Source organism: Oryx dammah, unplaced genomic scaffold, assembly GCF_014754425.2.
Source record: "Oryx dammah isolate SB20612 unplaced genomic scaffold, SCBI_Odam_1.1 HiC_scaffold_18, whole genome shotgun sequence".
Classification (NCBI taxonomy): Eukaryota; Metazoa; Chordata; class Mammalia; order Artiodactyla; family Bovidae; genus Oryx; species Oryx dammah.
Genome location: NW_024070202.1, coordinates 43,811,002 through 43,823,137, shown reverse-complemented (window position 1 = coordinate 43,823,137; position 12,136 = coordinate 43,811,002). Strand labels below are relative to the sequence as shown.

Below are 12,136 nucleotides of genomic sequence, written 5' to 3'. Positions count from 1 at the left end.
TTTCATTATTGATGAAGCAGACAAAAATATGAAGACATGTATCTAAACAAGACAGTTAAAATTTTATTCTGAAATTGGACAATACATACTCTTCAGACACAGAACAGTTTATTAAACTTTCCCATGTACTAGGTGACAAAATGATTCTCAACTGATACCATACAGACCTCTAGTTATATACAGTTAAAGTAGAAAACAATGACAGCAAAAAGAAAACCATGCATTTGGAAATTTCAAAGCACACTTAAATAGATAGCAGTGTTTAAAAAGAAAACTCACAGTATTAAACTGAAATAGTTGAGAATTTTTTAAAAAAGAATAGTAGTGTATATTAATGTCATTAAAGTTAAAAGCTTCTGTGGACAGTTTTGTAGAAATATTAATTAAAACTGACTCAAAAAGTAACTGAAGAGCTGGGAAGACCCTGTAGCCATACAGCAGTATTGATTCAGTAGTTTGAAAATCAGCTACCAACAAAAATCCCCAAGACCCATGTGATTTTTACAGAGGAATTTTGCCAAATGTTTTAATAAACAAGTAACCCTAATCCTACGCAAAAGATCTAGGGAGTAGAAAAAGGGAATATTCCCCCAACTCATTTTATGTACTTCATGTAACTTTGTTACCAAACCAGAGAGACAGTATGAACACAGGAAGCAGTCAACCAGCTTAGATGCAGAAATACTCAGAAGATGAAACCAGCGGTTAATAACAGTAAATATGCCATGACCTAGACAGCCTACCCCTCCAGTTATCTAGTTTGAACTCCTTTAGTTGATTAAAGGAGAAATCATCTGATCATCTCAATAGATACAGAAAACAAATTGGTAAATTTCGATGGGAGAGTCATAATATAGTGACTGAAAAGTACTGTTCTTAATTTGATAAATAAAAAATCTTTCAAAAACTGGAGCAAACATTGTACATATGATATTTATTATCTTTGAGATACTTTAAAATCAGGAATGAGATGAGTGGATTCTTTATCACTTCTAGTTAAGAAAGGTACTAACCAGTGAAGATAGGGAAAAGAAAGAAATTGTATAAAGATTGGAAAAGAAAAAAAAAATAGACTGTATGAATGTCTATGTACAATATTCTAGTAACTTTCCAGACAAATTATTAAAAACATGACACATTTTTTTAGAAGTGCAAGATCAATAAAAATGGATATAACCTCAATATAAAAGAATCAGTTTTGTTTCTTTAAGTCAGAAATCAGCAAACTTTTTCTATAAAGGTCTGGACTAAATATTTCAGACTTTTACCTGATACATTCAGTCTCTCATATATTCTTCTCTCCTGCCTCTCCCTAAAAATTGTTAAGTATTAAAAAAAGCACCGTAAATGACAAAAGAGAGTCTGTGAAAAAATACTGGCAAAATACATGGTTTAAATAGCTTTGTTAATCACAATAAATAAATAGGCTTCCCTGGTGGCTCAGACGGTAAAGTGTCTGCCTGCAATGCAGGAGATCCAGGTTCGATCCCTGGGTTGGGAAGATGCCCTGGAGAAGGAAATGGCAACCCATTTCCTTGCCTGGAAAATTCCATGGACTGAGGAGCCTGGTAGGCTACAGTCCATGGGATCGCAAAGAGTCAGACATGACTTTAGCTTTGTTAATCACAATAAATAAATAACTTCAATAAATCAATAAAAACAGACAACCTAATAGAAAAAGTTAGATACAAAATTTAAAAAGATAAGTTAGAGAAGAGGAAACCCAGTGACCAGTAAGCATATGAAACATACTCATCCTCCCTAAGTAATGTGGAAAAGGAAAAGGAAAAGAGTAAGAGAACAATTTACACCCATTAGAATGGCAGGTGTTAAGTTGAATAATACCTACTTTGGACAGATATGAAGGCAAAGGGAACTCTGATCTGCTGCTGAGAGTATAAATTGGCACAACTGTTTTTCAGAGACAAATTGGTAATATCTGCTAATACTGAATGTGTGACTGTCCAAGGCTTTAGCAGTTTTACTCCTAGATATTAACTCCTCAAGAAGGTCTTGCATGTGCACAAGAAGACCAGGAGAAGCAGAAGAGAATATTTATTGCAACATAGTTTGCAGTGAGGAAATTGGTAGCCCAGTGAATGTTAATTGGTAGAGTAGGCAAATCCACTGTGGTTGATTCTTTTACTATAATACCTTGCAGTAGTTAGAATGAATGAATTTAAGCTTAATGAATCATGGATAAACTTTGAAAACAAAATCCAGTAGATTAAAAAGCAAATTGAAGAATGATAAGGTCAATATGATAGCGTTTATACAAATTCCAACATACATATAACATAGTATAAGCATAAATACCTAGCTAACTATAAAAGCTGAGTGGAAAAGGTAAATGCAAATGTCATTACCCTTACAGAGGGGTGAGGAAGAAGGGCAGTGATGAAAAGAACAGTTTAAAGGGGCTTCCTTTGAATCTTTACTCTTATTTTTTTGAAAATCTAAAAAATATTGCAAGATATTAAGATTTAATGAAAGTAAATATATGGGTTTTGATTATATAATACTCAATACCTTTCATGCGCTTGCAATATTTCCTAAGAAATGTCAGTTGTTTGAAAAATGTAACACTATATCCATGATCTATCTGTATGAAGTAAAATTTTACTTTCTTTTAAAGAAGAAATTTTTGACTTACATTCTTCTTCATATTGCCTTTTCCTTACATTTTTAGTTGCTTCATGTACATGAGATCTTCCTTGATTGTCACTACAATTGGGAACTGGTAATCTGGTGCATCTCGTTAACACTTTTTCTCCTAAGATTTGTTACCCTTGGATCAGAAACAAGTAAAAAATATAGCAATACCTCAATATTACTTACTGAACAGGTGAGAATTCATGTTTATTATGTTATAAATTAATGTTTGATACCTACATGTTAAAATTAAAAGTTTTCATTTCCTTCAGAATTTTTCAGGAACCTCTGTTAAGACCATTTATGTTGCAGAGCAAAACTTGAAATTTGGTAGAGCACAAAACTTTCTTCAGTGTTCTGCCTTGATACAGATTTCAAGTCTAAGCTATTGTTTCTGTGTCTCATTTTCATTTGATAAGCAGGAAATACCGTTTGTAGAAATGATGGATTTTAAACCGTTGTTGGGATATGTTTGCATTGCAGTGTAGCAGAGCCATATTTGAATAAGCATAAACATTTATTTGATAGAAAGTGTAAAGCCTAATAATTTTGATGCTTAACTTTATATGAATTAAAAAACGTGTTTTCCTTATTTCATAGGAATATTTAAACAAACTTATTTCTAGTGAACTTGTTGAATATTTTTGTCAGGAATAGTTTGATTTTTAGAAATTGGTAACCCTGTCAAACCAAGTCAGTTAGAAGGAAAGGGGAAAGTAGGAAACAAACCAACTGATTTACTTTACTGTACTGCTGCTGCTAAGTCGCTTCAGTCGTGTCCGACTCTGTGCGACCCCATAGACGGCAGCCCACCAGGCTCCCCCATCCCTGGGATTCTCCAGGCAAGAACACTGGAGTGGGCTGCCATTTCCTTCTCCAGTGCATGAAAGTGAAAAGTGAAAGTGAAGTTGCTCAGTCGTACCGACTCTTAGCAACCCCGTGGACTGCAGCCTACCAGGCTCCTCCATCCATGGGATTTTCCAGGCAAGAGTACTGGAGTGGGGTGCCATTGCCTTCTCCATACTTTACTCTAGTTATTGTTTATTTTCTGTGTTAATTTGGATCTGGGGCTAAACTGTTTCACATTTTAATAAAGAAATCCAGTTTTCCTTCTTTCAGCTTTTAGTTACATTTGAAAAGTTAAAAAAATATTATTTTCTTATAAAATATTTGCTGTAAGAAGTTAGGAATATATAGTTAAGTGTGAAGAAGAATATTAATATCACCTATACTCTTAATAATAGAGAACTACTGCTAATATTTTAGTAAATGTTTTTCAGTTCCTCTTAAAAATCAGTATTTGTTATAATTTTAAGTTTATTTAATTATTCATTCTTTTTTAATAAAAGATAAACCTCTACTTGAAAATGGAAAAGAAACCTAACAAAAAGGAGGAATTGACACTAGTGAACAATGTTTTAAAACTGGCTACTAAATTGCTAAAGGTAAGCGTGAAAATGAGAATGGACATCATGTAGAAAATGCTGGTCTAACTTTTCTTACTGTTTTGTTTGTAGATCCTAATTTGTGTTTGGTTTTCAGGATTATTGAAAATGTTTTCCAAATTATTTTTGAGCACATTCATGCAGTTTACATTTTATTTCTCATTGAAAAGCTAATCAAAGTAATTCAGATCATTTTATTTTGAACTTTTATTCTGTTTTGAAACTTTAAGTCTCTTAATAATGTTTAGAATATTGTAGAAGTTGACATCTTTGGAAGTTTTTGCATCCTAGAACTTAAAATAGATTTTAAAAAAGAACATTTGATGTTAATTGGCTAATTTTTTTTTTCATTTTGTATTTCTCAAAGCAGTCTTCTGTTTATTTGGCCTGAGTTGGTTTAAAAAGTAGTAATACATTATCACTGTAATAATTATATATCACCAATAAATAAATTTTCAAAGCTTTTTTGGGTAGCAATCAAAAATAATATAATTTCGGTATATTTCGTCTCATAACTGTAACTCTTTCAGTTCAGTTGCTCAGTCATGTCTGACTCTGCGACCCCATGAACCACAGCATGCCAGGCCCCCCTGTCCATCACCCACTCCCGGAGTCCACCCAAACCCATGTCCATTGAGTTGGTGATGCCATCCAACCATCTCATTCTGTCGTCCCCTTCTCCTCCTGCCCTCAATCTTTCCCAACATCAGGGTCTTTTCCAATGAGTCAGTTCTTCGCATCAGGTGGCCAAAGTATTGGAGTTTTAGCTTCAACATTAGTCCTTCCAATGAACACCCAGGACTGATCTCCTTCAGAATGGACTGGCTGGATCTCCTTGCAGTCCAAGGGACTCTCAAGAGTCTTCTCCAACACCACAGTTCAAAAGCATCAATTCTTCGGGGCTCAGCTTTCTTCCTAGTCCAACTCTCACATCCATACATGACCACTGGAAAAACCATAGCCTTGACTAGACGGACCTTTGTTGGCAAAGTAATATCTCTGCTTTTGAATATGCTGTCTAGGTTGGTCATAACTTCCCTTCCAAGGAGTAAGAGTCTTTTAATTTCATGGCTGTAGTCACCATCTGCAGTGATTTTGGAGTGCAGAAAAATAAAGTCAGTACTGTTTCTCCATCTCTTTGCCATGAAGTGATGGGACCCGGATGCCATGATCTTAGTTTTCTGAATGTTGAGCTTTAAGCCAACTTTTTCACTCTCTTCTTTCATTTTCATCAAGAGGCTTTTTAGCTCCTCTTCACTTTCTGCCATAAGGGTGGTGTCATCTGCATATCTGAGGTTATTGATATTTCTCCCAGCAATCTTGATTCCAGCTTGTGCTTCTTCCAGCCCAGTGTTTCTCATGATGTACTCTGCCTATAAGTTAAATAAGTAGGGTGTCAATATACAGCCTTGACGTAGTCTTTTTCCTATTTGGAACCAGTCTGTTGTTCCATGTCCATTTCTAACTGTTGCTTCCTGACCCGCATACAGGTTTCTCAAGAGGCAGGTCAGGTCGTCTGGTATTCCCTCTTTGGAGGTAATTTAATAAAATATCATTATCACTGCAGTGTTAATAATTCCTTTCTTTCTTAAAAGGAAACCATTTTTTAAAAATCTCTGTTTCTGTAACAAATTAAATGAAAAGTTTAGAATTGTTTATAAAGTGTTCATAGAATAGTAGGAAATTAGTTGCGTCTCAATGCTATGGTTACTTCTTCAGTTAACTAAAATGCATTAACTGACTATAGATTGTGCCTCACAGTATATTAGGCACTGAAAAGGGTCAGAGGAGTTAGGTGGGTTTTGTTTTTGTTTTTTTCCAGTTTTATTTATTTATTTTTGGCTCTGCTGGGTCTTTGTTGCATCATGGGCTTTTCTCTAGTTGTAGTGAGCAGGGACCCCTTTCTAGTTGTGGTGAGCAGTCTTCTCTTTGCGGTGGCTTCTCTTTTTGTGGAGTATAGGCTGTTGAGCGCATGGGCTTCAGAAGTTGCCAGTCCCGCTCTCTAGAGCATGGCTCATTAGATGCGGCAAATGAGCTTAGTTGCTCTGCAGCATGTGGGATCTTCCCAGACCAGAGCTCAAACCCATGTCTCCTACTTTGGTAGACAGATTTTTTACCGCTGAGCCACCAGGGAAGCTCTGGGTGAGTTTTTGACACATAAATATTGAGTATCTTAAGAGTCTAGGCACTATGCTAACTAGGAGAAGGCTCTAAAGTTGAGACTTCATGTGAGCAGCTTCATTTGCAAAATAGAGAGAAATACAAAGTTAACCAAAAAACAAAACACATCAGTGTGATCTTTTTTGATCAAACATAGTCTTCTGTTCAGAACCTGGGACATAATATAGATTGCTCCTTCTTTCTCTTTCTTCACAGCTAAGAAATTCTTGGGCCCATTGACTCACACTCTCAAATATTGTCCAGTTCATCCTCTTTTTCCTACCAATACTGCTATAAGTCAGACCCGCATCATTTTCACTTGAGCTTCTGATAAACTGAACTCTGCGGGCTTCTTCCTTCTGGTCTTGCTGCTCTCTAATCTGTATTTCTCACATGCACATCTGATATACTACTCCCCAAATTAAATTCCTCTTGTGCCAATCTCCTCTCATACTTTGCCTAAAGAATGACCCTTACCTAAGTAGCCAGTTTTATAAAATTTATACTTGCTTCGTACAACCTGTAGCAATTCAAAGGTGCCATGTTCTTGTGTCTTGGGGAATACCTTTTCTCCTCCCATGAACTAAGTTGCAGGAGCACCTTCTACTCTGGCCCTCTGCCATTTATACATATTTCTTTTGTGGGACACATAGTTGAATTATATCTTTGCTTGTCTATTAGACTGCAAGGTCCTTCAGCATGGGGACTGAATCTTAACTTTTCCAGAGTCTGCCATGGCGCCTAGCATATATAGAACTTTACTTAAATGTTTGAGTCAGTGAATCAATTAATGGATCTATGCATTTAAAAATTATCTCAAAGGGGGATTATATGTATATACATATATGTATGTATATGTGTGTGTGTCTGTGTATAGACAGAAAATTTGGCTAACTAAATTTCTAATTCTTATGCAAAAATATATTGTTCTCTTTCTCTTTCAATTTCTATTGTTATAGTGAAAAGTATTCTTTAACCTTGTAGCTACAACACCAATAGTTATTAGTCATTCATTTGGGACAGAAATTGGAGTTACAAATTTAGGTTATAGATTTCTTTTAAATGAAAGTTACTTTCTCCTAAGAAAACCTAAAAGTACATTTACTTGCTTCCGGTTTAACCAAGTTTATTCTTTCTAAGACTATCATGATTTGTAACTGTCTTTTGAAACAGTGTTTGTAAAAATTCTCTTTGCATATTGCCCTGAATTAGTTTAACTAATAATTCTCAATGAATCTGGGTTCATGGTTTTTTCCTCTTCTACTAGGAATTGGACAGTCCCTTTAGACTATATGGACTTACAATGAATCCACTGCTTTATAACATCACCCAGGTTGTCATCCTGTCAGCTGTTTCTGGTGTTATCAGTGACTTGCTTGGATTTAATTTAAAGGTAAGGGCTTGCAGGTATTTTTAAATTTCTTAGTACCCTATTACATTTTCATGATGTTTATTTCACCCTAACACTTTGAGATCTCACATGTATAGTAATGGAGTCATTTTGGTTATATACAATTAATGAAGATAACTTAACATTTAATTTCAAACAATGATAAATATTCTTGGCTTATAATACTGATGGAGCTTCTCATTCAGAACAGTATTTGTTACAAATGGTACTCTTGGATAGGATAAGTGGAAGTGTTTATTTTTACTCATATATAAGATGAATCTAATTTAGATGATTTTTTTAAAAAGAGCCCTATTACTGGCTTTGGCCAGAAGCTATATTGTTTATCTATATAGCAATATATGCATCCTCCAACATGTGCAAAGCTGCTAGCAAATAAGGTGTAGAATGTTTATATTAACCGGTAGTAGATGTACATTGTCACTTTCCAGTTAGAGAAAGCAAGAGAAATTGGAGTCTCACTTTTTTATTTGTTTGAGGTGAATTCTTAAAAATAAAAGAATTTAAAATAGTAGAACCTTCAGTTGTTTATGAATGAAATTTAGATAAAAAACAATATCATATGATATAACTTAATAAGTTGCAATATCAAAACTGGCTCTAATGGTCCCTACTTGTATTATTTTTTCACTAGCTCTGGAAGATTAAATCATGACCAATTCAGAGAAAAGAAGATGTAGCCTCTTTTCCAGAATAAGAGTACCAACTAAGCTGCCTGAAAGCAGTCACTGACTCTTTGCTTCAGGAATCTCAGCTGAGAAATTGAAGTGTTTACATCAGACTGTCCTGTGCAATTCTTATATTTATTTCACTTGTTCACTGTTTTTTACATTTATTTTAGTCTTTATATATTTTATTTTTAGCATTGATATACTTAGTTGTTGAAAGGGTGATGAAACTGATGTCCAGATACTTGAGATCCTGGTAATTGCTCATTAAAAAATGACAACAAATTGTGAGAATAGAAGCCATTGCTAAACACTGTTTCTCCATCAATGCCGTGACTTGCCTTACTTGAAGTAAACGTCTTTAACTTTGTAATCCTGCATTAGACTCAGCTAAATACATAAAACATTTTTATTCAGTAAATTAAGATCCAGTCCGGGTTTCTTTTGAGTTATTTTGGAACAATGCCAGGATCTAAACTGATTAAGCTGCAGTTTAAGCACCCTTCAGTATTAATATCTATGGTATTACACAACAGGTCAACAAGTGCTCTTTGATGATAAAACTCTTAATAGAGCAATAATTGTAAATGGTTACCATACTGTAAGATATTTTGATAAAAATTAACTAGTAATAATTGTATTTATTTGAAACACTGGGCTGTTTGCACAGCTCCAACTGTGCATGCTCAAAATGTGCACTTTTTAAAATTGTTACTTTTAATGTGTGTCTTTATATGGGGTGTACTATAATGTGTCTTTATAGTGTACTAGGGCATGATATGGTATCCTTTTGAGTGAGGTATATACTCATCTCACAAGTGAAGTGCCTATTGATATTACACAAGTATGTTATGTTTACTCAAGTAAAATAATTTTCTCCCCATGGTACACTATCGTGTATGCTATTCATACCACACTCAAATGAACAACTTAAGAATAACATTAAGAACCAATCAGATATTCCTGATTGCTAGCTGTAAAACTATTTATGAGTTTTCAGGAAAAATAGCGATAGCTTGCAAATTCTACTATCTAGTACATCCCCCTCCTCAACTCGCAGTTATATAAGGGCTATTTTAGATGCTTTTAACCTAGAAAGGAACCCCCTTCTTCCCCTCCAAATAATTTGCCAAGTGTCCAAATGAGAACTTACCTGTTGGCATGTTAGGTAAATAGGGCAACTATGATGGTATCTTACATTGGGCCTTGATTTTAAGTTGTTGTATTTATACAATCAAATTTTAGGAGTTACATGAAATATGAAATGTTTTAGCAAACTTTTTTTTTTTTAACTTGGTGTATAGTTTTTAAAAGACTTTATTTGAAACAGTCTAGAATTTTCTTGGTGCAAGTTGTATCATGTTGAATATCCTCACCTTTTTTTACCATATTTTAGGGAATTTAAAATAATTAATTGTAAATGATTTATTTGACTGGTGCAGTTTTAATCCCCAAATCATAATCTTAAGATCAGGAATGTGTGGAGAACAGAGCCATATCATAATATCACTTTGCTCTCACCATTCCTTTTGATCAGCCTCAAATCAGCCTCATTGTATAGAAAACAAAAACATTTTGTTTTATTTGCCTATGTTCTAATATGTTTAATAATGACCAAAGTGCATTCTGAGTTTTTTCAAGGAATGTATTACTGGAGCTTTAAGAACATACTTTTTTTCTCCTGTGAAAAATTAGGCTTTGTCTGATATGTTTATTCTTCCTCTATTGTCTAATGTTGAGGTTGTTTTTAGGAATTATATTTTATAAAGTTTTTCAAGATAAGGTACATACCTATACAGAACTTAACATTTTGCACAGAATATATTGAATATATTTTGAGAAAAAAAAGTACAGCATGAGTTCTGTTAGGAATAAAAATGAAACTATTGTATCTCACACACAAAAAAAAACTTATTTCAGAATGGAAATATTTTTGAGAAAAGTAGCTGAGTAAACTGATATAGGAAAATGCTTGTTTTTTGATTGAAGTTCATTTCAACTTGGAGTTGAGAGTTGATTTATTAAGTACAGTGTACCTCTCAACATCGTATTAATATGTTGAATTATGTCACTAATATGGCAGCGGTAGAATAGTAAGAAGAAAAAGTTATCATTTTAGGTAATTTCAGAACATTAATGGAACTGTTTCCAAAGCAGAAGAATTGACATTGCTGCCTTTAAGAATACAATGAATGTAAGAAATTGAAAGAAATTGTAATATACCACATAATATGGAAAAGACAGTTCAAAGATAGAATTGTGGCAGATGTTGTGTGTTAACTGTTGTTTCTTTGCCACATGTATCGTATTTGAAAGTTTGAATGGCAAGTTTAAAATAAAAAGTTCTATGACTGACAGTGTTAAACCTGGAGTGGGTTTGGTTTTTTTGGTTTGTTTTTCAAGTTTTCAAGTCATGCACATTTCTATGGTAATTTAGTATTTACTGTAGCATAAACTCTAGGTATAACTGTTAGATTTGAGGGGAGTGGGAATACATTTTTAAAACGTTTCCAACATTTCAGATTTTGCATTATAATTCTCAGAATATGAAAGAAGAATTAGTGCACAGGCTTTTCATCACCAAAATGCTATGACATCATTAATGTTTGTTTGCTTGTTTGTATTTAAATGCAGAAAACTGGCTGTACCCTGGGATATTAAAATTCATTATCAGAAGGATTGTGTTTTTAACCAAGTGATTTTACACATGGTTCAACAAGAGAGATCATGGCCAACAATAACATGGGTAAGCATTGTAATATTTCTGTTCTCTGACTGGTACAAATGTTCCTAGGCCTTAATCAGGGACTCTTCATTGAAGTGCACTTTCCAACTTTCTTTAAGCTTATAATTGGGTCTATTAGTGAGTCTCCCTTCACACTTACAGATAGAGCAATATGACTTGCATCTCTTTATATTGTATCACTTAGAACACTAATTCTCAACCATTTTTCTACCAGCCTTGTAAGAGAGATACCACAAATGCTTATCAATATCTCTGGCTCCCCACAGTGCTTACTTCCTGGGGAGTAGACTGTGGATCTTGGATGTGGTACATGCATACTCTGAAAAAAGTATTCCATAAGTGATTTTGAAATTTTGTTCCACTTATCATTCCTCACCACCTTGAGAATTACTGTCTTAAGATCAGAAATTTTAGAGCATGTAAATTGCATGAGATTTTTAACTTCATTGACCGCTGTTTTCCCAGCACATAAAATAGTGCCTAATCTCAGTCTATTGAATGAATGAATTTTGAATGATGACCTGAGTCACGTAGAACCCAACACCACCTAGTCTAAAGCTCTCATTTCACTATTGATAGGTTAAAAAAAAAAAGAATCCAAAGAAGAGATTGAAAAGCTTGCCTAAGTTTCCTCAAGTAGAATCCACACTCTTCTTTATTCCCTTTGGAGGTATATTCTGTAACAGTACCTTTTAACTAATCAAAATGCTTAATTATAGGAAAAAATTCTGGAATATTTATAAATATTTATAAGTCTATACATATATGTAGTGAGATCATATGTATACTAAAAAGCTTTTGACGTTAGGAAGGAGAATTCATTTGATGGCTCCCTGTTCAGCTCTGCAGTGGGACTTGCTGGAGAGAACACATACTTTGGAGTCAGACTTATTGTACAGTCTTAGGCAAATTATTTAACCTCTGTGCACTTTCATTTTCTCAACTATAAATTACTGACAGTTATTTTACAGGACTATTAGAGGGATTAGTAAGATTAATATATGCAAAGCACCAGCATTGGCACTGACATGTATTAAGTGTGCAGAAAGATTGG

General features: G+C 34.1%; 1 protein-coding gene across 7 annotated transcripts in view; it reads left to right on the top strand.

Annotated features, from left to right (window-relative positions):
- PHTF2 (putative homeodomain transcription factor 2) overlaps positions 1 to 10,701 on the top strand; it is a 139,921-nt gene extending 129,220 nt beyond the window's left edge. For all 7 annotated transcript variants that reach the window (XM_040260747.1, XM_040260745.1, XM_040260746.1 and 4 more), the window contains 4 exons: positions 2,690 to 2,845; positions 4,002 to 4,097; positions 7,525 to 7,650; positions 8,303 to 10,701. In XM_040260747.1, coding sequence (XP_040116681.1) covers positions 2,690 to 2,845; positions 4,002 to 4,097; positions 7,525 to 7,650; positions 8,303 to 8,323 — 399 coding nt within the window. In that variant the 3' untranslated portion in view covers positions 8,324 to 10,701. The remainder of the gene's footprint in view (positions 1 to 2,689; positions 2,846 to 4,001; positions 4,098 to 7,524; positions 7,651 to 8,302) is intronic.
- The last annotated feature ends 1,435 nt before the right edge of the window (positions 10,702 to 12,136 follow it).